We start from the raw sequence: 24,483 nt of genomic DNA on the forward strand, positions 1-24,483 counted from the left end.
TTTTTTTTTCTTTGTTGATGTGAGAGTGAGTGCTTTTTTCTATAAACACGTAAATCATTTTTATTCATTTGGATAAACTTGGTATTTTTTTTTTTGTGATTTAAAATGAAAGTGAGAAAAGAATAGGCATTTTAGATGATAATAGTGGCAATGACATAAACAAAAAGAATACAAAAGAACAAAACAACCCCTTTTTCCCCATTTTGTCCCCCTCTTGTTTTTTGCCCCATGAACAAGTGAAATTGGATAACTGGCGGGCATTCATTTTATTCTCTCAAACCCAACGAAGTAAAAGCAAACAAGAATTACAGAAAAAAATTTTATTTTTTTTTCCCCAACTTAACTTTTTTTTTTTCTTTGGTTTTCATGATTGATGAGAAAAGAAATAATATAAAAATTAAAATGTACAATAAAACAAACAAGATGCTTTTTAAAATATATTAAAATAATAAAAAAGAGCTTTCAAATGAAAAAGTAAGCTATCCTCTACTTTTCATCTTGTCTCAAAAGATAAACAACGAATGCACCCGCTTGTTGGGGTTACCAGCCACTATAAGTATCATTTGATTGGCAGTCACTTCAATCTCAGTACATCTTTTGGGAGTGTCAAGGCTAAATTTTATTGAGACATCCAAGTGGGGTTGAGTTAACCCAAACTCGGAGTTGTTTTCCACTGTCCTTGCCCATTGTTTTTAATTTTTTTTCTTCTTCTCTTTTTTCTTCCTTTCTTTTTGTCTCGACTTTACTTGTACTATTTTTTTTTTTTTTTTTGGCTGGGAGGGAAACCTAACTAATAACACTTACATAATCAACAAGCAAAGAAAGCCCTTATTTAATTTTTTTTATAATTGTATAAACAAGCATAATATATAAACATGGTCGATTCAAAAAACTTACCGAGTCATTTTTTGGGTAAGCAGGAAATAAATTGACAAGTGATGTGTATTGATTATCTATTTCAAAAGGTGGTAATTCCCTTGAAACCGCTCCTCAAGGTCCAGTGAAAGATTTCGTTGAAGCTCATGAAGGTCATACAGTTATTTCCAAAGTCTTGATTGCTAATAACGGTATGGCTGCCATGAAAGAGATTCGTTCCGTAAGAAAGTGGGCCTATGAAACATTTGGTAACGAACGTGCCATTGAATTCACTGTCATGGCAACCCCAGAGGATTTAAAAGCAAATGCAGAGTATATTCGTATGGCCGATAACTATGTTGAAGTCCCTGGTGGCACTAATAACAACAACTATGCTAATGTTGAACTTATTGTTGATGTTGCTGAAAGAACAGGTGTTCATGCTGTCTGGGCTGGATGGTAAGGATAGAGATAAAGAGAGATGAAGGTATTTACATTTTATTAGGGGTCATGCATCTGAAAATCCTCGTTTGCCTGAAATGCTCGCTAAATCAAAACACAAGTGTGTCTTTATCGGTCCTCCCGCTTCCGCCATGAGATCACTTGGTGACAAGATCTCATCTACTATCGTAGCACAGAGCGCTCAAGTCCCTACAATGGGTTGGAGTGGTGATGGTATCACTGAAACTGAAATGGATAGCGCAGGTCATGTTATTGTCCCTGAAAATGCTTATGAAGCAGCATGTGTCAAAACAGCCGAAGAAGGTCTTAAGGCTGCTGAAAAGATTGGTTTTCCTGTCATGATCAAGGCTTCCGAAGGTGGCGGAGGTAAAGGTATCCGTAAGGTGGAAAACGGCTCGAACTTTGCACAATTGTTTTCTCAAGTCCAAGGTGAAATTCCTGGTTCTCCCATCTTTATCATGAAGCTCGCAGGTAACGCTCGTCACTTGGAGGTTCAACTCTTGGCCGATCAATACGGTAATGCGATTAGTTTGTTTGGTCGTGATTGTTCAGTTCAACGTCGTCACCAAAAGATTATCGAAGAAGCCCCTGTCACGATCGCCAAGCCCGATGTATTTGAGCAAATGGAAAAGGCAGCTGTCAGACTTGGTAAATTGGTAGGTTATGTCTCTGCTGGTACTGTAGAATATCTTTACAGTCATCACGATGATCAGTTCTATTTCTTGGAATTAAACCCTAGACTTCAAGTGGAGCATCCTACCACTGAAATGGTCTCTGGTGTGAACTTGCCTGCTGCACAACTTCAAATCGCTATGGGTATTCCTCTTCACCGCATTCGTGATATTCGTGTTCTCTATGGTGTTCAACACAACGGTGCTTCTGAAATCGACTTTAGCTTCGAACACCCTACTTCTCTTACCAGCCATCGTCGACCTGTGCCCAAGGGACACGTTATCGCCGTTCGTATCACAGCTGAAAACCCCGATGCAGGCTTCAAACCTTCCTCGGGTATGATGCAGGAACTCAACTTTAGATCGAGCACCAACGTCTGGGGTTATTTCTCTGTTGTCTCTGCTGGTGGTTTGCACGAATATGCTGATTCCCAATTCGGTCACATCTTTGCCTATGGTGAAAACCGTCAGCAAGCTCGTAAGAACATGGTCATTGCTCTCAAGGAACTCTCTATTCGTGGTGACTTTAGAACGACCGTTGAATACATCATTCGTTTGCTTGAAACACCCGATTTCGAAGAGAACACGATCAATACGGGTTGGTTGGATATGTTGATCTCCAAGAAATTGACTGCTGAACGTCCCGATACCATGTTGGCTGTCTACTGTGGTGCTGTCACCAAGGCTCACATGGCCTCTCAAGCCTGTTTCCAACAGTACCAACAATCTCTCGAAAAGGGTCAGGTCCCCAGCAAGGCTACTCTCAAGACTGTTTTCAGTGTAGAATTCATTTATGAGGATGTTCGTTTCAACTTCACTGTCACTCGCTCTGCACCCAGCATCTACACCTTGTATCTCAACGGTGCCAAGACTGAGGTTGGTGTTCGTGATTTATCTGACGGTGGTCTCTTGATTTCTATCGACGGAAAGTCTCACACTACCTACTCTCGTGATGAAGTCCAGGCTACTCGTTTGATGATTGATGGAAAAACATGTCTTCTTGAAAAGGAAAGCGATCCTACTCAGTTGAGAAGTCCTTCTCCTGGTAAGCTTGTCAACTTACTTCTCGAAAATGGCGATCATGTCAAGGCCGGTGAGGCTTATGCTGAAATTGAGGTAAGAGATGATTCAGGAGAAAGTAGGAGAAAACTAATGTATTTTTGAATAGGTCATGAAAATGTACATGCCCTTGGTTGCTAGCGAAGATGGTCATGTCCAATTCATCAAGCAGGCCGGTGCTACTCTTGAAGCTGGTGACATCATCGGTATCTTATCCTTGGATGATCCTAGCCGTGTCAAGCACGCTTTGCCTTTCAGTGGCTCTGTCCCTACTTATGGTGCTCCTTATCTCACTGGTGACAAGCCCATTCAACGTTTGCATACTACCATGGGTATTCTGCAAAACGTGCTCCAAGGTTACGATAATCAAGCTCCTGTCCAAACTGTCGTCAAGGACTTGACTGACGTCTTGAACAATCCCGAGTTACCTTACTCTGAAATGAACTCTGTCTTTTCTGCTCTTTCCGGCCGTATTCCTCTTCGTCTGGAGGCCAACTTGCACAAGTTGTTTGATGAAGCTAGTGCTGCCAAGCGTCCTTTCCCTGCTCAAGAGTTTGAAAAGTTGGTCGAGGACTTTGCTCGTGAAAACATCAAGCTTCAATCCGAAGCTACTGCTTACAAGAACGCCGTTGCTCCTTTGACCAGTATCTTTGAACGCTTCAGAAACGGTCTCAAGGAACACGAATACGCTGTCTATGTTCAATTGATGGAGCAGTATTATGACGTTGAAATCTTGTTCAGTGGTCAACAACGTGAAGAAGAAGTCGTCTTGTCTCTTAGAGATCAATACAAGGATGACCTCGAGAAGGTTTTGGCTATCGTCTTATCTCACGCCAAGGTCAATACCAAGAACAACCTCGTGCTCTTGTTGCTCGACCTCATCAGTCCTGTTGCCAACGGTATCGCCCTTGACAAATTCTTCATGCCCATCTTGAAGCGCTTGTCCGAAATCGACAACCGCGCCACTCAAAAGGTCACTCTCAAGGCCCGTGAGCTCCTTATTCTCTGTCAATTACCCTCTGTTGAGGAACGTCAAGCTCAAATGTACCAAATCTTGAAGAGCTCAGTCACTGAATCTGTCTATGGTGGTGGAACTGAATATCGCACACCTAGCTATGACGCCATCAAGGATCTGATTGATACCAAATTCAACGTCTTTGACGTCTTGCCTGCCTTCTTTTATCATGCTGATCCTTACATTGCCTTGGCTGCTCTCGAAGTTTACTGCCGCCGTTCTTACCATGCTTACAAGATTTTGGACGTTGCTTACAACCTTGAACGTAAGCCCTATGTTGTTGCCTGGAAGTTCTTGCTTCAAACTGCTGTCAACAACATTGACCCTGGAAAGCGTATTGCTTCTTTCTCTGACCTTACCTTCTTGCTCAACAAGACTGAAGAAGAGCCTGTTCGTACCGGTGCCATGACTGCCTGTAATTCTTTGGAAGATTTGGAAAGCGAACTCCCTCGTATCTTGACTGCTTTTGAAGAAGAGCCCCTTCCTCCTATGCTTCAACAAAAGCGTGATGCTACTCAATCTCGTATGGAAAACATTTTGAACATTGCCCTTCGTGCCGGTGATGACTTTGATGAGGCTGCCATGAGAGCCAAGATCTCTGAGCGCATTGCTGCTCATGCTGATGACTTCCGCAAGGCCCATCTTCGTCGTATCTCCATTGTTGTCTGTCGCGACAACCAATTACCTGACTACTACACCTTCCGTGAACGTGAAAACTACCAAGAAGATCAAACCATCCGTCACATCGAGCCCGCCATGGCCTATCAACTCGAATTGGCTCGTTTGTCCAACTTTGACATCAAGCCTTGTTTCATTGAAAACAGACAGATGCATGTCTACTATGCAGTCGCCAAGGAAAATCCCTCTGATTGCCGTTTCTTCATCCGTGCCTTGGTCCGTCCTGGTCGTGTGAAGAGTTCGATGCGTACTGCCGACTACTTGATTTCTGAAAGTGATCGTTTGTTGAACGATATCTTGGACACACTTGAGATTGTCAGTCACGAATACAAGAACTCTGACTGTAACCACTTGTTCATCAACTTCATCCCTACTTTTGCTATCGAAGCCGATGAAGTTGAACATGCCTTGAAGGACTTTGTCGATCGTCACGGCAAGCGTCTCTGGAAGCTCCGTGTTACTGGTGCCGAAATTCGTTTCAACGTCCAATCCAAGAGACCGGATGCCCCCATCATTCCTATGCGTTTCACTGTTGATAACGTTTCTGGTTTCATCTTGAAGGTAGATGTCTACCAAGAAGTCAAGACTGAAAAGAACGGCTGGGTTCTCAAGTCACTCAACAAGGTCCCTGGTTCCATGCACATGCAACCTTTGTCTAACCCCTATCCTACCAAGGAATGGCTCCAACCTCGTCGTTACAAGGCTCATTTGATGGGAACTACCTACGTCTACGACTTCCCCGAACTCTTCCGTCAATCCGTTCAAAACCAATGGAATCAAGCCTGCAAGCGTGATTCTTCTCTCAAGCAACCTAGTCAAATTGTCGAGGCCAAGGAATTGGTCCTTGATGAAGACAACGTACTTCAGGAAGTTGAACGTGCTCCTGGTACCAACACGGTTGGTATGGTTGCTTGGATCATGACCTTGCGTACCCCTGAACACCCTAGTGGTCGTCGCATTATTGCTATTGCCAACGATATCACCTTCAAGATTGGTTCTTTTGGTGTTTCAGAAGACATGGTCTTCTTCAAGGCTTCTGAGCTTGCCCGTCACCTGGGTATCCCTCGTATCTACTTGTCTGCCAACTCTGGTGCTCGTATTGGTCTTGCTGATGAACTCATCAGTCAATTCAGAGCTGCATGGAAGGATGCTTCCGACCCCACTGCTGGTTTCAAATACTTGTACTTGACACCCGCCGAATACGACAACTTGGCTCGTCAAGGTGATATCAAGAGCGTTCTTGTTGAAGAAATTGAAGATGAAGGTGAAACTCGTCTCCGTATCACTGATATCATTGGTCACACGGACGGTCTTGGTGTTGAAAACTTGAGAGGCTCAGGTCTTATTGCCGGTGAAACTTCTCGTGCTTATGATGACATCTTTACCATCACCTTGGTCACCTGTCGTTCCGTAGGTATTGGTGCCTATCTTGTTCGTCTCGGTCAACGTACTGTCCAAAACGAAGGCCAGCCTATCATCTTGACTGGTGCTCCTGCTTTGAACAAGGTCCTTGGTCGTGAAGTTTACACCTCCAACTTGCAATTGGGTGGTACTCAGATCATGTACAAGAACGGTGTTTCTCACTTGACTGCTGAAAACGATTTAGAAGGTATCCACAAGATTGTTCAATGGTTGTCCTTTGTGCCTGCTGTTCGTAACGCCCCTGTTACCATGCGCATCGGTACTGATCCTATTGATCGTGATATCGAATTCACTCCTCCCAAGGGTCCTTCTGATCCTCGTTTCTTCTTGGCTGGTAAGAATGAAAATGGCAAGTGGCTTAGTGGTTTCTTTGATCAAGACTCCTTTGTTGAAACCTTGAGTGGTTGGGCTCGTACTGTTGTTGTTGGTCGTGCTCGTTTGGGTGGTATTCCCATGGGTGTTGTCTCTGTTGAGACCAGAACAGTTGAAAACATTGTTCCTGCTGACCCTGCCAATGCCGAATCTACTGAACAAGTCTTTATGGAAGCTGGTGGTGTTTGGTATCCTAACTCTGCCTATAAGACTGCTCAAGCTATCAATGACTTCAACAAGGGTGAACAATTGCCTTTGATGATCTTTGCCAACTGGCGTGGTTTCTCTGGTGGTCAGCGTGATATGTACAATGAAGTATTGAAGTATGGTGCTCAAATTGTTGATGCTCTCAGAAACTATAAGCAACCTGTCTTTGTCTACATTGTTCCTAACGGTGAACTCCGTGGTGGTGCTTGGGTAGTTGTTGATCCTACCATCAACCAAGACATGATGGAAATGTACGCTGATACTCAAGCCCGTGGTGGTGTCCTTGAACCCGAAGGTATTGTCGAAATCAAGTACCGTAAGCCTCAATTGTTGGCTACCATGGCTCGTTTGGACGAAAAGTATGGCAGTCTCAAGAAGCAATTGGAAAACGCCGAGCTTTCTGCTGACCAAAAGGCTGAAGTTCAAAAGCAATTGGAAGTGCGTGAACAAGAACTCTTGCCCATCTACCAACAAATGGCTATTCAATTTGCTGACCTTCACGATCGTACAGGTCGTATGGAAGCCAAGGGAGTTATTCGTAAGCCCCTTGAATGGCGTCGTGCTCGTCACTACTTTTACTGGCGTGTCCGCCGTCGTCTTTGCGAAGAATACACCTTCCGCAAGATTGTCTCTGCCAACGCTTCCGTCTCTCGTGAGAAGATGCTCAGTCTTGTTAAGCAATGGTTCGAAAGTGACAACGAAACTGTCTCTTATGAAGATGCCGATCAAGATGTTGCTGAATGGTTTGAAAAGCGTGCAAGTGTTATTGATCAACATATCAGTAAGTTGAAGAGCGAGTCTGTCAAGGAACAAATTATTTCTCTTGGCGCTGCCGATCAAGAAGCTGCTTTGGATGGTTTTGCTAGTATTTTGCAAAGCTTGAATGAGGAAGCTAGAGCTGAAATCTTGAGAAAGATCAATTTGCGCATTTAAAAAGACATTTTGTAATGTTTGTACTGTGTATATATTTATATATTTTTGTAATGAATAAAGCTGAAATCAGTTTGTACCAAATAACTATCAACAATCTACATTCTATTTTTTATAATATTTATTCTCTCACTGAGCTTGGATTTTGTGATTCTTATATTGGACTAGGGGGGAAATTGATTGTTCATGGAAGTGTTTGATAGAATATTGGATTTTGCCTTCAACTTTGTGGATTTTATTTTGCGAACTTTATTTTTTCACTTTGCGGATGGGTTTACCAACCTAAAGCATTGGCTCAAGGGCCAAGCAATTATCAAAAAAGGATTGAGAATGGCTTATCCAGTTTGCACAGTCTTCTTGAGTAGATTTCTTGGCTGCTTCAGTAATTCTAAGGCTGAGATTGTCATCAGCACTAAAGCAATCTCGTTTGATATTTCCTTTGATCTTTGACCAAAACAACTCAATTGGGTTCAAAAAAAGGCGAGTAAGGAGAAGGATATGCAACCTTATAACCTCTTGACGCTATTAACTCTTGAACTTCATTGACTTTGTGAATGGCAGCCTTATCCATAACAAGATAACGACCCTGCATGTCGAACTGATCCAAGGTATTCATAAGGCTATCCAAGAAATCTAAAAAGTGCTTGCTTCGCGTACCCACTCGAGCGTTCACCTCAACTTCATCGGCCTTTCCATCATCTATCTTACGCTTTTTTGTTCCACTAGTTTTCTCTTGCACAGCCTTTGGCTTACGAAGCGTGGACTCAATAGTACCTTTTTCACAAATCGCCTCCAATAATGATTACTGTAACCCTCTGTTTGAAGGTACCCGCAAAAAAAATAATCACTATCCGTAAATTTGAAGGCAAAATCCAATGTTCTTGTTTTGAGCTCTCCCATCCCGATTCCAGTCAGTCAGAATATTTAGCGGATTCAAGAAAAGTGGTGAGAGAAAAAAAAAAGTTGGGGCCATAAAGATTAGCACTCTAGATTTTTTATTTTCATCAACACATCACAACATAATTACTGTCCAACTCTATCTTGAACACCAGTATTCGTTTTTATGACCTTATCGCTCCAAGTCGCATAGTAGCAAGGATTCCTTTCTTCTCTGCTTGAATGGCTATAGGAAGAAGAAAGGGGCATCATTCTTTGGTGAAAAGGTTCCTTTTGTGGCGAGTGGATGTGTTTTTATTCCATATGCATGGTATTATTTCCAACGGATAGGGTATCTGTTTGGTTATAGTAACCAAGTTTCTACGATTAGCATAGTATTTAGTTGGTTCATTAAATATCAAAATCAATGCTATGTTGGGAGCTGTTGGTGACGTTTGAGGAACTGTGGTTTCCCCATGTTCATTAGTTGTGCTCATTTGATCGTTCTCTGAGTAGAATAGGTCATCTACTGATCCTTGGTGTTTTGGGTGTCGGATTGGAATTATGTCTAAAAGCGTTTTTTGGCTAATTCATCCTTTAGAGAAGAAATGGCGAGCAACATCAAAATTGACGGGTATTCTTATGAACTGTAATACGTGTTCCATTCGATCACAATGGTGCATAAAAGCGCGGTTTGTACGTTCTTCTAATGGCCAATTTGCGTATTTAGGATCCTTAAGGTTTTAGGGACTACAAGGGTCAAGTCACCTTTGATGATAACTTTGGATCACTGAAGTTGTTATCGCAGTTCAGCAGCGTAGTCATTGTGAATCAATAAGGCCAAGATGTTTCGATCAGGATAATGTATGCCAAGGATTCGGTTATTATTAATGTCAAGCTTTCGCAAACGGGATCTAACCTGTCCGATTGAAGCTATAACCTTAGTAGGAACGTAAATATATTGGAATCCTTGGTTGTCTGATGGTGGCTGAAGGAAGCGTGCAGCAGCCTCCTGGCGCTGTAGGCGTCTTTGGTTACGAGTTGCAATTAGACTGTCCTTAATAGGTTGTACCTTAGCAGGTTCGTGCTAGGAAGCGGATTCGATGTTACTCATCTGGGTCGTAGCTTCGAGGTTTCGACAAGGAGGTTGTTGATTGAAACTGGGAAAGAGGTCCGTGGTTTGAGTTTGTTGTAAAAGTTGTTGCTGGAGTTTATCAGTTTGAGAGCGAAGGCTATCAATTCCTGCTCTTGCCTGTTGATGTTCTTGTATCAAGCCTTGGATTGTATCAGAGAGTTTGTAAGTCGTTTCGGCTGCTGTAAGTTGTTGGTGTGTGCATGTTGTTATTTTCTTGGAAAGGTCTATTTTGTTCCATGTCTGTCGGTGCCTGAATTTGCGATTGTTCTTGACATGAATCGTGGATAATATGCTTCATTGATATTGCTTGAAAGCACTTGCCACAGCTAACGCAGCTGAACAAGAGGTATGGTGGATCTGATTTGGTAGAACCATGTCGTCGGAAGTGACCTTGTTGATTACAGTTTTGACATATTAATCGTTTATGTTTTTTACTAAAAATTGAGAGAATAGAATCAACTTCCTCTGTAGACAAAGGATGGTTTGCTGATCTCTGAAGACTATTGGAGTCTATAGGCATCAGTTGATGATAATAAATGTCAAATCTGAGTTGTAGCTGTTGTTGTGTTGTAGCGTAAAAAATCTAAGACGAGTGTTGAATTATTTTCCAAATTTAGTAAAATTTTAGGAAAGCAGAAAAATTGTAGGCAAAATCCAATAGTACTTTTTAACAAATATTAATGTACAATTTAGACAGAGACGATCCAGTCTTTTTTTATGAAATTGCCAGCAAGTGAAAAGAGATGGGCATTAATTTTCAAAAAATTAGGTTTTATTAACAATGCTGGGCTCAACACTCAAATGATAAGAGATTGGGCTTGGTTTAGGATTGGTGAGTCAACCAACATGAAGGTAGATGAAAAAATAAATGTAAAAGTAAGTGTTTTTGTTATACTTTCCCTTTTAACACTATTGATTTTTCAAAAATTGAACCTTTGCATATAAATAATGTTAAAAAATTAAAAAATATCTGCAACTAAAATCAAAGAAAGGCTAATATAGAACGGAATAGAAAGCTAAAGCAGCCCTAGTAAAGAAATTAAAGTATTTGCATTTTCATGACGAGTCATTGTCTAATACACTAGTTTTATTCTTTTATTCTTTGATATGCTTTAATAAACTTTATAAAAAGTACATTTACTTTCAATAAAAGGTAAAAAAATACTATTACACTGGTACGTCATAGATATGCATATTGTGAGACGAAAAGGCTGTATCAGATTGCTACATACAAAATGCAGTAACGGGCTCTGTGCTACATTTATAGTGTAGTAATATATTTAATGTATGACCATAACATGAAATATTCATGTATGCTTTCAATCAGCATTAAAAAGTTGCTTGTTCACGTCATCTACAGATGCAGCGGAGTTTCAAATCGTCAAGAAACCTTCCCTGACTTTTAAAGTTTTATTCTTTTTTATTCATTTTCCTTTTTTTTTTTTTTAAAAAAAAAAAAGAAAAAAAAAATGCAACCACGTCGATCCATGTCGCCAGGTGGACCAAAATCTGATTTACATCAGCCGAAAGCGAAAAACCATCCTCAAGGACAGGTAAAATTTTATAGTTTGTGAGTTCATTTCATCTTTGTACTAATATTCCACTAGCTTGCGGCTCTTTTGCATGGTAAACTTGATTATGATTTAGTTGCTGGCAATTCTTCATTGTTTTCAGATGATCATCGTTCAAATAGTGCACCGCCTACACAGCAATTGCTGAATCCGAGCGGTGGAATTGTAGATAGTTTTGTAGACTCAATCTATCGGGAAAATAAAGATGGACGTCAACCGAATGTACAACAACATTTGTGGCAGCAAGGAGAAGAAGGTAAAATTGGGTGGAGCAAAAAGGGAAAAATAGAAAATTGACTGAAACGTTACTTTTTTAGATTTAAACTCTCACGATCCACGTGCATTCAATATTACGAAGCAAATTAAAAAAGAAGACACCTTGGCAAATACACGCCAAAGAAATTTAGTCGATTTAATACAACAAGTAAATCGTCAAGTAAAATAAAGGCTTAGTTCTTACTTTATAAATTCTAATTCTTCTTTTATAGGATTTTCCAAGAACATCTTCTCCTATGTTCGCTTTTCAGCAGCAGCCTCGGCAACGGCAGAGTGCTACCACAGCAAACAACAGTACTAGTAATGGGTTTTCGTTCAACAACCCTGGTTCAGTAGGGGAATTAGATTCTATTCAAAAACAATACAATGATCAATTAAATACATTGAATTACGATGATATGATGTATAGAAGCCGTCAATCTTTAACACCCTCACTAGCAAGTACTCATCAAGATAGCAAGAGCAATCTATCTTCAGTACTACATGTGACAATGGACGAGCGTCCAATATCGCCTTCTATACGTAACAAATTTGCTTTTTCTGGAACTCTACCTGCTCGCTCTAATTCAACCCCGCCAGGCCGAAATATGTATGAGGATATGGATCTTCAAACTGAACTATTAATGAATCAGTTTGGAGGATTTGGCCTTAATGACGAAGTATGTTAAAACTATCTCAGATCGCATTCATTTTCTTATTGTATTATAGGATGAATACAGTGCAACTGTGTCAAATGCTCAATATATGCAACAATTGCAACATAACTCACGTTTGCAATCTTTAAGTGCAGTCAACAGCCCATATTTTGGCATTACCCCTGCCCCTCATCTTCATAATCAAACATCACTCTATAATGCATTCCCTGAGGATGACAGTGTGACAAGCTTAGACATGTCGATGTATAGTCGTTGGAGTCAAGGTGATATAGCATATCACAGACAGCAACAAGGTACGCACATAATAATTAGTTGCTATCTTGAGAAATAATGTCTCCCTTTTTTTTTTCTACTTTAGCTGCTGCCGCTGCCGCCGCCAACTTGAATCATGTAAATGGACCTCTAACAGCACCTGCTGGTTTCTCTGAAAGTTCAATCCCTAATAATGCAACCGATAAAAAACTTCGCGCTATTCAACAACAGCAACTCCTAATTCAACAACAACAACAGCAACTACTTGCTGCTCGCCAGCAATTACTATTACAACAACAAATGCAGCTTAATAACAATATGATAAAATCAAGACCAGAAAAACATCATCATAATCAACTCCAACAAGCTCATCCACCTCAAGATATTACTATGAGCATTCGCAGTCCACTATTAGAAGAGTTTAGAAATTCAAAAAATAAAAAATATGAACTGAAGGACATTGAAGGACATATCGTTGAATTTAGCGGTGATCAGCACGGATCCCGTTTCATTCAGCAAAAGTTAGAAACAGCAAATAGTGATGAAAAACAAATGGTATTTGAAGAAGTATTACCCAATGCTCTCCAACTGATGACAGATGTCTTTGGAAACTATGTTTTACAAAAATTCTTTGAGCATGGAAATCAGATGCAAAAGACGATTTTAGCTAAACAAATGGAAGGTCACGTCTTATCTCTTTCACTTCAAATGTATGGATGCCGTGTAGTTCAAAAGGCACTGGAGCATGTGTTGACAGAACAGCAAGCTAAACTTGTAAAAGAGTTGGATGGCTGTATATTAAAATGTATCAAAGATCAAAATGGTAATCACGTCATTCAAAAGGCTATTGAGCGCGTTCCTGCTCAACACATCCAGTTTATCATCAACGCATTTCACGGGCAAGTATACAATCTCGCTACCCATCCCTATGGCTGTAGAGTTATCCAACGTATGTTTGAGCATTGTACTGAAAATCAAACGGTATGTAAACCATATGAGTATATATACGTATATATTGAATCTAAATGAAACTGTAGGAACCATTGCTTGATGAATTACACAGATGTACTGGTCAGCTTGTTCAAGATCAATACGGAAATTACGTAATCCAACATATTTTAGAGCGTGGACGACCTGTAGATAAAACATTTGTAATTGAGAAAATCCGAGGACATGTTTTGCAACTAAGTAAACACAAATTTGCAAGTAATGTTGTAGAAAAATGCGTCGATTTTGGCTCGAAACGAGATCGACAGTTGCTGATTGAGGAAGTACTTCAACCAAGATCTGATGGGTAAGGAATGAAATGTGAGCTTGTACCATATTTGTACTAATTGATTTCCCAAAAGCACTTTACCACTTGCTACTATGATGAAAGACCAATACGCTAATTATGTTATCCAAAAAATGTTGGATGTTGTAGATGACGATCAACGCGAGTTACTCGTAACGAAGATTAAACCTCACCTCCAATTTTTGAAAAAGTATACCTATGGCAAGCATTTAATCCAAAGTAAGCCCCAAAAGTAAAATATTTCTATTGCTATGAAATACTAATATGTCTCTTAACAGAAGTAGAAAAGTTATTGCCTCTTGTTACTATTGATTCAAATGACCAGCATGAGAGCATAGCTGCTGCTTCTCAGTAAATCTTATTTTTTTGCCAGACAATTGTACATAACAAAGTCATTCTTTGAATTTATCTAAGCTAAGATAAATACAAAGAAACAGCTTCAATCAAACAAATATTGTACTTTATTTTACTACATAGATGACAACCCTTTTATCTCACCTTTTTTTTTCCCTTCTGTACATGAGCTGACCTTTGTCTTACTGTACATTCAACCTTTTTCTTTTATAAAAATATACACATCGTCAACATGGCTTTTATACATACTATTTTTAAAAAAAAGTAATAAATTGATTCTCTTTCGCTTGCATTCGCTTCAGTTCAAAAGTTAAAATTTGCTATTGAAATTGCTTTTTCAGAGTATCAAGTGTAAACCCTGCACAATTGTATAAATTAATAAAACACTAAAAGTCTATCGTATATGTTAAGCATCAAATCCATTTTAAATAGTTTGACGATTCAACCATAAACTCAAGTATTTCTCTAATGCTTCTTGTCTACTCAGTTTCCAAAAATGAAGCACAAGTATTGTCTTATGCATAATGTTAAAAAAATGTCTCTTCTTTGTGCACACACATCCATTTATTAGTGTAAACAATTTTCGCAAGTACAGTATATACAATTAACATTTATCGCAATTCGATTGGAGGCTCTACTTCAGGCACATGACGATATGTAAACTGCGAATTAGCGAATGCCTCAAGAGCAGGATCACCTTTTGTATCTATAGATGGTTGTGATTGCTGCTGTCCAAAAGTGCTTCCGTTATTTACATTGTTTTGGCCAAAGGCGCCACCGCTCAACGTGTTTGATGATCCAAATGCTGTGTTGTTAGTACCGAGTGCGGTGGCGGATCCAAATGCAGGTGCCGCTGTTGTACTGTTGTTGTTTGCTAAGCTTCCAAACGATGTAGATTGCCCGAATGCGGGAGTACTGCCGCCTATACTACTTGTTTGCCCAAAGGCTGATCCACTTCCTAATGTACTTGGCTTTCCAAAAGCTGATCCACTACCCAAAGTAGCTGGCTGTCCAAAAGCTGGGCTACTACCTAGAGAGCTTGTTTGTCCAAAGGCTGATCCGCTTCCTAATGCGCTGGGCTTTCCAAAAGCTGATCCGGCTCCAAAAGCGCTTGTAGAACCAAATGCTGGAGCACTACTGCTAACGCCCAGTGAGCTAGGTGTGCCAAAAGCTGGAGCTGTCCCACTTCCAAAGGTGCTTTTGTTTCCAAATGCACCACCACCAAAAGCACTGGTTGATCCAAATGCAGGAGATCCTCCCACTGTGTTTGTGGAGCCAAAAGCAGAGGCTCCAAAAGCTGTAGCTGTTGATGAAGAGCCAAAGGCAGAACTACCTCCAAATGCGTTTGTTGTGGTTGAACCAAATCCACCGCCTGTAAACGGGGCAAAAGGGGTATTATTTGCCGAGCTACCAAATGCTCCCGACTTTGCAGACTTTTCTTTTTCATAATGCTGAATGGCGCCTGACGGATTATTTATAATAGCATTGACCTGGCTTTCTGTTTGATTTAAAAGCTTTTCATGTTCTGCAGCCTAAATATATAAAAAAAAAAAGTTAAATGAAGTGTTCAAAAAAAAAAAGGCAACTTGCATATTGATTATCGTTTCCAGTTGTACTCATGCTAAGATAATACAAGCATCGATCTTCTTCACAACTTCTATCTACACCAACAATAAGGTTGGGTTCTTCTTTTGCAGGTCCGTAAACACTAAGTTTCCACTGTGGACGCTCTTCTGTTAAATTATTTCGTAATGATGTTTCGCTAACTAATTGTTATTTTTTTACTGTGCATATTTTAATTGCGCATTTACTTGTATTTAGGTGCTGCAGCAGAATTATTTCCTGGTTTTACATGTTCAAAAGTACAGCTGTTCCCTTTTCTACAAGTTCCCAGCTGAAAAAATTTACAAATGGCCATGTCTTTATTTTTCTGCTTCTAATTAGGCAAAAAAGGAATTGTATTTTTTTATGAATGAAAATTTTAATATTTATTAAAACTCATCAAAAAGTATAAAGATGTGTTTTAGGAAATGACTTGACGAAAAACAAAGTATATTTACAAATAATTTTAAGCAGGTATTTTCAATAGTTATGTATGGATTTGATTGATGACAATCGTACACGTAAATCTTGCCATGATGATGGAAAAGAACCAGCAGTTAAGGCAGTGTTGGGTATTTTGATAATAAGATCCTTTAGCGGTGAGAATTGATAAATGAAATGCATGAAGACATAACCTAAACCATCCGAACCAGGACTACTTTGCCTCCTAATTTCTTTCTTTGGCTGTTCAATTATCTCCTCAATCGTAATTGGTGAGATGAGATAGCGACGATCATCATCATTTAAGTGTGGTAGATCTGCTATATCTTGCAGATAGCAATCAATGTCATGCTCATCCACAGGATCAACTGAATAAAGTTCTTGGTAGAATGATTGACTAAATTTCATGAGTTGTGTACGAGAGGAAACAGTCAATCCAGATGTAGGGTCTTGCAAAAAATGTATGCTCTGTTCTACAGCTCGTACCAAGTGTATCCGCTTGAGATAACCGGCCGATTTCTCTCCATGTTCTCTCCAACGTATTCCCGCCTTTAATGTTGCAATATCTACCAACTCTTGTTGAAGAGATTCAATTTGTTGGTCCATAACAGGAAGATAATGTAAACGTATAGCTATGGGTGGCCGACTGCGGAGGAAAGCATTGCGCTTGCGTTGTAAGGCCTTAATTAGCTTTTTACACCAGTTGGTGTAGTCAATTGTGTACCGTTGAGTAAATTGCCGTATCTCATATTTGACGTAGTCCCATTGTTCTTGTGCTGTCATCTGACTAGGCAAAAAAGGAACGATATCCGTGAGTCGTTGTTTTAGCTGTATGCGGTACTCTTTCTGTTGAGCCAAAATGGGGTTGGCACGCCAGAGACCAAAACCAGTGGGAGTTTGACCTAGATTAAGCGAAAGAGAGAGTAATTGATGATCAGTCCATGAAGAGTGTAGTCGATGTATATCTGTAGCTCTAAGCATTGGGCGCATCTGATTACTAATGAAAATGTAATCGATTGTTGAGTAGATCTCATCATTACGACGGAAAGTTGGGATATTACTATTGTCTCCACTATGCATCACGTTATAAAAGGATTCTTCTAGATATGATACCCATTTTAGAGATGTTTGAGTTGACAAGTTAGGACGATGATAAGAATAACTGAAGTCGCCAAGGATAATGATCCGATTTGGGTCAATATCAGATACAGAATTGAGGGCATCTAACACAGAATCAAAAAAACTCTCTTCTGTCCTTACCTGTAGAAGCTGAAGCATAAACAATTAATACATGGAAAGGAGCATAAAAGTTCTGTGGGTAACTGATATTGGAAAGAGTAATGCGAGAGTTTGCCAGAATCAAGTTGTCTGACAGTTGATGGTTGGAAGAAAAGAAAAGCAAGCCACAATGACGAGTCCATAGGGGCTGAGATACTTGAAATCGTACATTGATGAAGTTTAGATGGTCTGTGTTAGTGTGTTTCTTGAAAGGCCATTATATTGAAGTTTAAAGAGCGTAAGTAACGAATGAAATTGGATTGTTTTTGGATATCATGGGTCTTCACCAAACTGTTACAGTTCAATGAAGAAATGTTGAATAATAGCTCTTTCGCTCTATTATTCATCATTGCTTAGACTCAGTTAGAGCACCATCGATGCTGAACGCTATGGTGCCGCGCTGCTGATCACTAGGGGTGTATGCTTGCATTGGTGATCCCAGATTATCTAAGAAGTCATGACAAAAGTTATATCCTGTGAGGGCGTCATTAATGTGGCTATCCATGGCAGCCTGAGGAATGTTTTTGGTGGCTTGGTCCACAATAACTACGTCTGTAGCCACATGTGGATTGTCGATATTTCCGGCATTAATTTCCATTTGAACATCATCTTGTGGTTCAGCGGTTGCTGTAAAGAGAGCTTTCAAGATATCTTGAGTGGATACCAAGATAGAGTCCTCCTCAGTTGTTAGCAAAGTAGAGGAATGGATCCTTAGATCATCACCAGATTCATTCCGAATAGAACGTTTATGTTTCATAATATTCGAAGTGAGAGGCTAGGAGGAGGTGCTAGGCACAGTTATGCCACTAGAAGCTTGGCTCGATTGAACCCCACCTTGATCTACTCTGTCCTGTGGAGCAGTAGGAGTTTTTCTAGCCTTTTTAAATGGCTTATTCTTGCTTTTTGCACATTCAGCAGCGATATGGCCACTAGTGCAACAATTCCAACAAACACGGGATGAACGTTTCTTTGGACAATCAGAGACGGCATGTCCTTCAGCATGACAGTAGCGACAGTAGGTGGGTATGTTACTCTACACAGCATAAAAGCCTTCATCTTTTGACTGATACCAAGGAAGATGGTGAGAAAGGGGAGAGAATCTGTTATCATTTTTTGGGGCGCTCAGTATAGCATATCCCGTACTCATATAGGTGCCAGTGTGGGATTCTCGTAGGATCCCCAAATCAAGAACGGAGCCATAAGGTTCCAAACTCATTTTCAATTGTTCCTTAAGAATTTCCTCTTTAAGAAAAGGAAGGTTCGATAGTCGAAGTCGAATTAAAGGGACAGTTGGATCTAAGGCTCGACAAGGTAAAAGACTAACTGCATCATTTTCAAAAGTAATGTCGTCTTAAAGAATGTGGTCAATGGCAGGATCTAAGGGATCAAAGTTGATTTCAGCAATCTTTCGACTGCCTTCTTTAGTAGTTGCAACTGCGATTCGTGATGGAAATTGTTTCGCAATTAGGGCCATAAGCTGAACGGGCGATTCAGATCTATCAGTCATGTCCAGGAGGACACTACCTGGAGAACGTCCTGCTCTCCACACTTTAGAGTGAATAACTTTGTTTTGTTGATTGTTGTGAATGTCGTATTCGAAAGTAGTATTCATAAATGTTCGCTTCCTGGCCACTACTTGGGACCAGGGCATATTTTTTAATTTAGTAGGAGGCTCTGGTACCTGTGGTCGCTGCGTGACTGCGTTGACCGACTGGTGAGATATTTTGTCGGAAAGAACCATGATTATTTGGAAACAATGAAAGAGCCTGCAAATTAATTTAAAGTCACAGGCACGCTTCAAAAAAGGAAACTGACATGTCTGATAAGTATCCATTTAAAGAATCCAAAGATCGTCCTCAAGGTACACAATCACTTTTAAGAAATATAATCCCAGGCTTCCCTCACTTCTCCCTTCTTTTTAATGTTGCACATAATTTCATTCATTTTTTTCTTCTTCTTTTCTTTCCTCATCTCACCATGCCTGCTTCTACAAAAGACAATTCTGAAGCTACGACAAATAGTGACAGTGAGGGAAGTAATGCTCTCTCTGCTGCTGCTGTTGCAACGGACGGAGCGTCGAATGATTCTTCAGCAACACCTAAAACTTCAGATAAAGCAGCAGGCGGCTCTTCTGATAACTCTACCCAAGCTTCGACTAGCAAACCCGAAACTACCACAACTCAAGATAAACCTACTAAAACTTCTGCGCAAGCCACTACTACAAGAGCTGCTGTTACTACTACTACGCAACCAAAGGTGGACACAACCACTAATGTCGCTCCTGTTACTACCACGACTACAACCACTATTGCTCAGCAACAGCCAACCACATCTACTATAACTACACAGGTTGCTTCAGCAACTTCATTAGTTGCTGTAACCAGCACAATCGATAGTATTCCTTCATCAACTTTTATTAGCACATCATCTCTTAATTTGGAAACCACATCTTCAATGATCTTGAGTACTGGATTGCCATCTTCTTCTATACCTAGCAGTATACCTAGTTCTACCGCTGCTGCTGTTTCTTCTGGTTCTTCAAATGGTGGTAGCAGTAATACAGCATTGGTTGGTGGTATTGTCGGCGCCATTGCTGGTGTCACAATTATTGGAGCCTTTGCATTTATGATGATCCGTCGTAGGAAACGCAAAGCAGAAAACACACGAACTAGTAGAACAATGGATGATTTGTTTGCGCCAAACGGTACAACAGGAGGCAACGCTAATTACCCTGATTTCTATCATGAAAACAATGAAGGCCATAAAATTCATATATCGGAACAAGGCTTCACCGCGGGCAATACTGCAGAATACAGCGTTGCTTCACCTGCTATGACATATGCTGGACAGCAGGATATTGCCAGCCAATACTATAACTCTTCACCTCATCCAGGATATCAGCAAGCTGCCTATTCTCAAGATCCACATGCAAACTACACTGGTGTTGTTGCTGGTGCTGCTGTCACTTACCCTGTTGTTCAACAAGAAGAAAAAATGTATTATGAATCCAAACCTAATGAACATGAAGTGTATCATCAAGGCCCCGATCAACAAATGTACCATGATCTTAATCAACCGATGTACCACGATCCCAATCAGCAAATGTATCACGATCCCAATCAACAATTGTACCATGACCCCAACCAGCAAGCATACTATGATCCTAACCAACAAGAATACTATAGCCCTACCCAACAAACGTATAATGATCCTAACCAGCAAATGTATCATGATACCAATCAGCATGGGTATTACAGCCCCACACAACAGGTGTATCACGATCCCAATCAGAAAACATATCACAGCTAACATGGTTGGTTTTGTGAGTTTTTGAAAAATTGTCGTAAAATAAATATGTCAGTTCGAGTTGAGTTAATTGTCGTTTTGGGAAAAGTACTTTGTGGTTTTTAGGCCAAATTGTCGCAAAGTTCTTTTCCATCTATCTCATTTTTTTTAGCATAACGACAAACGTTTTTTTTTTTATAAATATCGACAGGAAGCCTGTATAATTAACAAAAGTCAAGGTTTATGCTCTAATGGAAGATGTTTTGACCCAAATTGCTGATCCTAAAATTGTTCTTGAGACCGTGACAAGCCAAAAGGATTATTATAAACTGAGGTCCCTAAGAAAATGTCTATCGATGGTATAGCCAAATCAATTAACTAATGCCTTGTGAACTACAATATACAAAAACTAGTGATTGACAGAAAGAAGAATTCGAATTTAAAATGAATCCTGACTGAAATTGAATCTGAAGCTTTATATAATAGATGTTTTCAAATCCGAATCACATAATTAGGAGGCTTTTGTTGTGTACTAAAAAAATATTATTACTAGAGCACAACAGTAAAAAATAATAGCACCATTTTGTACTAAATCGATGGCATACAGTAATCAGTATTCGTCACAGTACTTGCCGGATATGCTTGATTTCTTGTCGTCCAGGCGCACAATGGTTTTATCCAAATTTTTACTAGAATTTAGATATCTTACTAAGCAAAGAAGATACGATACATGCAAGTCGCTACTTTAATTGAACACGATACTCTTTCTATTGATTGGCACGCTAGAGCCTAAATCAAGTTAGTCGAAAGAGAGAGGGCAATCGATAATCAGTCCATGAGGAGTGTAATCGATGTATGTCAGTGGACTTAAGCGTTGGGTGCATCCGACTACCAATGGTGATGCAATCAATTGTATAGTATAAATTATTGTATGACAAATAAACAATGAGGTCAATTCAAAATGAACTCCATAATAAAATCTGCGCCTATTGTTCCAAAAAGACGTCTATATACTGAAAAGCCTTTCAACAATTCAGTTACACGTTAATAAAAAATATCCGTTGAGCTTTAAAAATAAAAAGACAGCTTCCTTGGTTTTGAAAGGAAATGTCATCTTTAAGCACAAGGTAGCACTCTGAGACATCACCAGTATCTTCTATAACAGTCTTAAAGATAGTTATAGTGAAATCCAGCCACATGAAACAAGTAAAAGTCTTGATGACGAAAACCGATCCAAGCAGAAGAACGTACAAGCGATAGCCCACATTTTCGAATGAAGGCAGTCAGTCCCAGGATACCCGTTATCCTGATTGCAGAAAAATAAAATAACGGTTTTTATTCATGCGTATAAACTAAACAAATAGGAGATACAAATATTACATTTTGAAAAAATAAAATCAAATATATATGATTAAAGCAACATTCACAAACCTATATCAGCACGGATAGATTAATGAAAGTGTTTCTTACGCTTATGGTAAGTTCATTATTCACTGTCTATCTTTTTATAAAGTAACTTTGGGCTTTTATTTTAAACCAGTAATGATCTTATTTCTTCCTCACCTTTTGACTTTCGTCCTTTATAGATTTCAGCCAAAGACCTGTAAGATGATTATGAGAATGATATGAAGCAATAACAGCATCAATATATCGCACTCTTAGTTTTGATAACGCCAAATGGTTTAATACAGTCAAAACAATGTGGACACTTCATGAAGATATTTGAATTCCAGTTCCGATTACTGTGTGAAATATGCGTTCCAGATTTGCATTTTAATTTATTTGTATAAACAAACATAAATTTCTATCAAGATAGATGTTTAAAAAATCAATAATGAACTGGTGATTCTCATGCAAACATGAAGTCATTATGGTCATAAAGAATGTCTCTTTCTGCTTTAGTGAATTGTAGGCTTTCTTTATGCTTTGTATTAAAGTAATAAAATTCGTTTTCGTTTTAGTATACATTGATTTACATTCCTTAATGCCTTGTGCAAGGAGAGAGGGGAAGCATTGACAGAAAGAGAAAAGAAAAGAAAAAATTAAAAAGAGCAAAAAGGAATGTGACTCTGTTATGCTTTTCCTTTTCTCTCTTTCTTCTTCTCCATACCCTATTATCCATTGATACGTATGCAAAAAAGACAGCTACGTTCAACAAAAACCATAATCCGACTGATTGTCTTCCTCTCTGCTTTAATTGGTACTTTTCTAATTTATAAATTCAAGTTCTCAGACAACAACTCTTACTGTAATTCATCAAAGGAGTGTTATGATCTATTAAAGAGCAAGGCACAACACTTTCAACAGTACTCTGGTCTCAATGATTATTTCGCAAAGGCTTATCAGGAAGAAGGAGGAGAGGAATGGGAAGAATTATCTAATGCAATTGCAGAAACGGAGGATGAAGATGAAGAACTATCTCCTGAAGAACTGGAGTACCAAAGATTGACAGACACTAGTTTACCTCGTGTGAAGGCTGCTTTTGTTGTACTAGCGAGAAATAGTGAACTCTATGCTCTAAGGTCCTCTATGCGTTATTTGGAAGAGCGGTTTAATCATAAGTATAATTATCCTTGGATATTTTTGAATGAACAGCCATTTACTGAAGAGTTCAAAAATTTGACGGCAATGATGACTAGCGCGGAAGTTCATTATGGTTTGGTTCCTAAAGAACATTGGAGTTATCCTGACTGGATAGATCAAGAACATGCCGCTGAATGTAGACAAGAACTGGAAGATCGGGGTATTATATATGGTGGAAGTGAAAGCTACAGACACATGTGTAGATATCAGTCTGGTTTCTTTATGCTGCATCCTTTACTTGACAATTTGGACTATTATTGGTAAGTAAATAATAACGATGAGTAGTGTTATCAGCACAATTTGGTCTTATACATTATTTATATATTTAGGCGTGTAGAGCCCGGAGTGAAATTTTCCTGTGATATAGATTACGATCCTTTTAGGTTGATGCAAGAAAGGAATCTTAAATACGGCTTTACAGTAGCGTTAAGAGAATATTTTGAAACTATTCCTACATTGTGGGAGGCTACTAGAAAATATGTTCAAACTTATCCTCAATACATTTATCCACGTACGAGAAAAGATAGTTTACTGGGATTAATTAGTGATGACAGTGGATGGTCTTATAATCTTTGTCATTTTTGGAGTAACTTTGAGGTATTACGATAGTTGAAGAGTACACTGATTCAAATCACTAATCAATAATACAGATTGCATCTGTAAAATTTATGCGATCAGAAGGATATCAGTCTTATTTCAGGTTCTTGGATCAAGCTGGTGGTTTCTTTTACGAAAGGTAAGGGAAACAAATCTATTGTCTTTCGTTCTCTCTCTTTAACCGTCTATCAATACATAGATGGGGAGATGCACCCGTTCACTCAATAGCCGTTGCACTTATGCTGAAAAGATCAGACGTTCATTGGTTCTATGATATTGGTTATAAGCATGACTTTTTCGAACACTGTCCAACTGAAGAGAAATGGTTTCTGCAGAGCAAATGCTATTGTGAACCTGAAACAACCTTTGGTGAGTATTTGGTTATGTAACCTGATTTATATCAACTAATGTATTATTTAGATATAAACCCTGGATCATGCACTCCTCGGTTTTTAGAAGTCATGAATAGAACAGCATCAAGTTTCATTGTTACCCTTCCAAATAAAGATGATTATTAGATAGATTTAAATGCGAGAACAAAAAGCATAGAGCACGTTTTCTTACAATATTCTATAATTAAAAATGTAACAACTACCCACAATAATAAAGCTC

The 24,483-nt window shown here is 39.3% G+C and overlaps 9 protein-coding genes across 9 annotated transcripts; 4 read left to right on the top strand and 5 right to left on the bottom strand.

The window, feature by feature from the left end:
- Positions 1 to 875: 875 nt before the first annotated feature.
- RO3G_04977 (acetyl-CoA carboxylase) lies at positions 876 to 7,674 on the top strand (the record flags this gene model as incomplete). Its single annotated transcript, XM_067659567.1, has 4 exons — positions 876 to 912; positions 966 to 1,314; positions 1,361 to 3,104; positions 3,157 to 7,674. The coding sequence occupies 4 exons, from the start codon at positions 876 to 878 to the stop codon at positions 7,672 to 7,674; spliced, it is 6,648 nt and encodes a 2,215-aa protein (XP_067515668.1).
- A 457-nt stretch (positions 7,675 to 8,131) lies between these two features.
- On the bottom strand, positions 8,132 to 8,571 carry RO3G_04978 (uncharacterized protein; the record flags this gene model as incomplete). The annotated part of the gene is made up of 2 exons (XM_067659568.1): positions 8,132 to 8,445; positions 8,520 to 8,571. 2 exons carry the CDS (start codon positions 8,569 to 8,571, stop codon positions 8,132 to 8,134), a joined length of 366 nt encoding a protein of 121 aa, XP_067515669.1.
- Positions 8,572 to 9,634: 1,063 nt separating this feature from the next.
- Positions 9,635 to 10,095, bottom strand: RO3G_04979 (uncharacterized protein; the record flags this gene model as incomplete). Its single annotated transcript, XM_067659569.1, has 2 exons — positions 9,635 to 9,974; positions 10,085 to 10,095. The coding sequence occupies 2 exons, from the start codon at positions 10,093 to 10,095 to the stop codon at positions 9,635 to 9,637; spliced, it is 351 nt and encodes a 116-aa protein (XP_067515670.1).
- A 1,056-nt stretch (positions 10,096 to 11,151) lies between these two features.
- RO3G_04980 (uncharacterized protein) lies at positions 11,152 to 13,967 on the top strand (the record flags this gene model as incomplete). Its single annotated transcript, XM_067659570.1, has 8 exons — positions 11,152 to 11,235; positions 11,290 to 11,509; positions 11,571 to 11,689; positions 11,742 to 12,188; positions 12,238 to 12,478; positions 12,544 to 13,418; positions 13,475 to 13,731; positions 13,787 to 13,967. 8 exons carry the CDS (start codon positions 11,152 to 11,154, stop codon positions 13,965 to 13,967), a joined length of 2,424 nt encoding a protein of 807 aa, XP_067515671.1.
- Positions 13,968 to 14,696: 729 nt separating this feature from the next.
- Positions 14,697 to 16,003, bottom strand: RO3G_04981 (uncharacterized protein; the record flags this gene model as incomplete). The annotated part of the gene is made up of 3 exons (XM_067659571.1): positions 14,697 to 15,617; positions 15,751 to 15,851; positions 15,994 to 16,003. 3 exons carry the CDS (start codon positions 16,001 to 16,003, stop codon positions 14,697 to 14,699), a joined length of 1,032 nt encoding a protein of 343 aa, XP_067515672.1.
- Positions 16,004 to 17,752: 1,749 nt separating this feature from the next.
- Positions 17,753 to 18,163, bottom strand: RO3G_04982 (uncharacterized protein; the record flags this gene model as incomplete). Its single annotated transcript, XM_067659572.1, has 1 exon — positions 17,753 to 18,163. The coding sequence occupies one exon, from the start codon at positions 18,161 to 18,163 to the stop codon at positions 17,753 to 17,755; it is 411 nt and encodes a 136-aa protein (XP_067515673.1).
- Positions 18,164 to 18,757: 594 nt separating this feature from the next.
- On the bottom strand, positions 18,758 to 19,147 carry RO3G_04983 (uncharacterized protein; the record flags this gene model as incomplete). The annotated part of the gene is made up of 1 exon (XM_067659573.1): positions 18,758 to 19,147. The coding sequence occupies one exon, from the start codon at positions 19,145 to 19,147 to the stop codon at positions 18,758 to 18,760; it is 390 nt and encodes a 129-aa protein (XP_067515674.1).
- Positions 19,148 to 19,383: 236 nt separating this feature from the next.
- Positions 19,384 to 20,715, top strand: RO3G_04984 (uncharacterized protein; the record flags this gene model as incomplete). Its single annotated transcript, XM_067659574.1, has 1 exon — positions 19,384 to 20,715. One exon carries the CDS (start codon positions 19,384 to 19,386, stop codon positions 20,713 to 20,715), a length of 1,332 nt encoding a protein of 443 aa, XP_067515675.1.
- A 1,859-nt stretch (positions 20,716 to 22,574) lies between these two features.
- Positions 22,575 to 24,389, top strand: RO3G_04985 (uncharacterized protein; the record flags this gene model as incomplete). The annotated part of the gene is made up of 6 exons (XM_067659575.1): positions 22,575 to 22,592; positions 22,999 to 23,534; positions 23,658 to 23,871; positions 23,925 to 24,010; positions 24,071 to 24,240; positions 24,292 to 24,389. The coding sequence occupies 6 exons, from the start codon at positions 22,575 to 22,577 to the stop codon at positions 24,387 to 24,389; spliced, it is 1,122 nt and encodes a 373-aa protein (XP_067515676.1).
- Positions 24,390 to 24,483: the final 94 nt, after the last annotated feature.

The sequence above is a fragment of the Rhizopus delemar genome, genomic scaffold (genome assembly GCF_000149305.1).
Source record: "Rhizopus delemar RA 99-880 supercont3.3 genomic scaffold, whole genome shotgun sequence".
Classification (NCBI taxonomy): domain Eukaryota; kingdom Fungi; phylum Mucoromycota; class Mucoromycetes; order Mucorales; family Rhizopodaceae; genus Rhizopus; species Rhizopus delemar.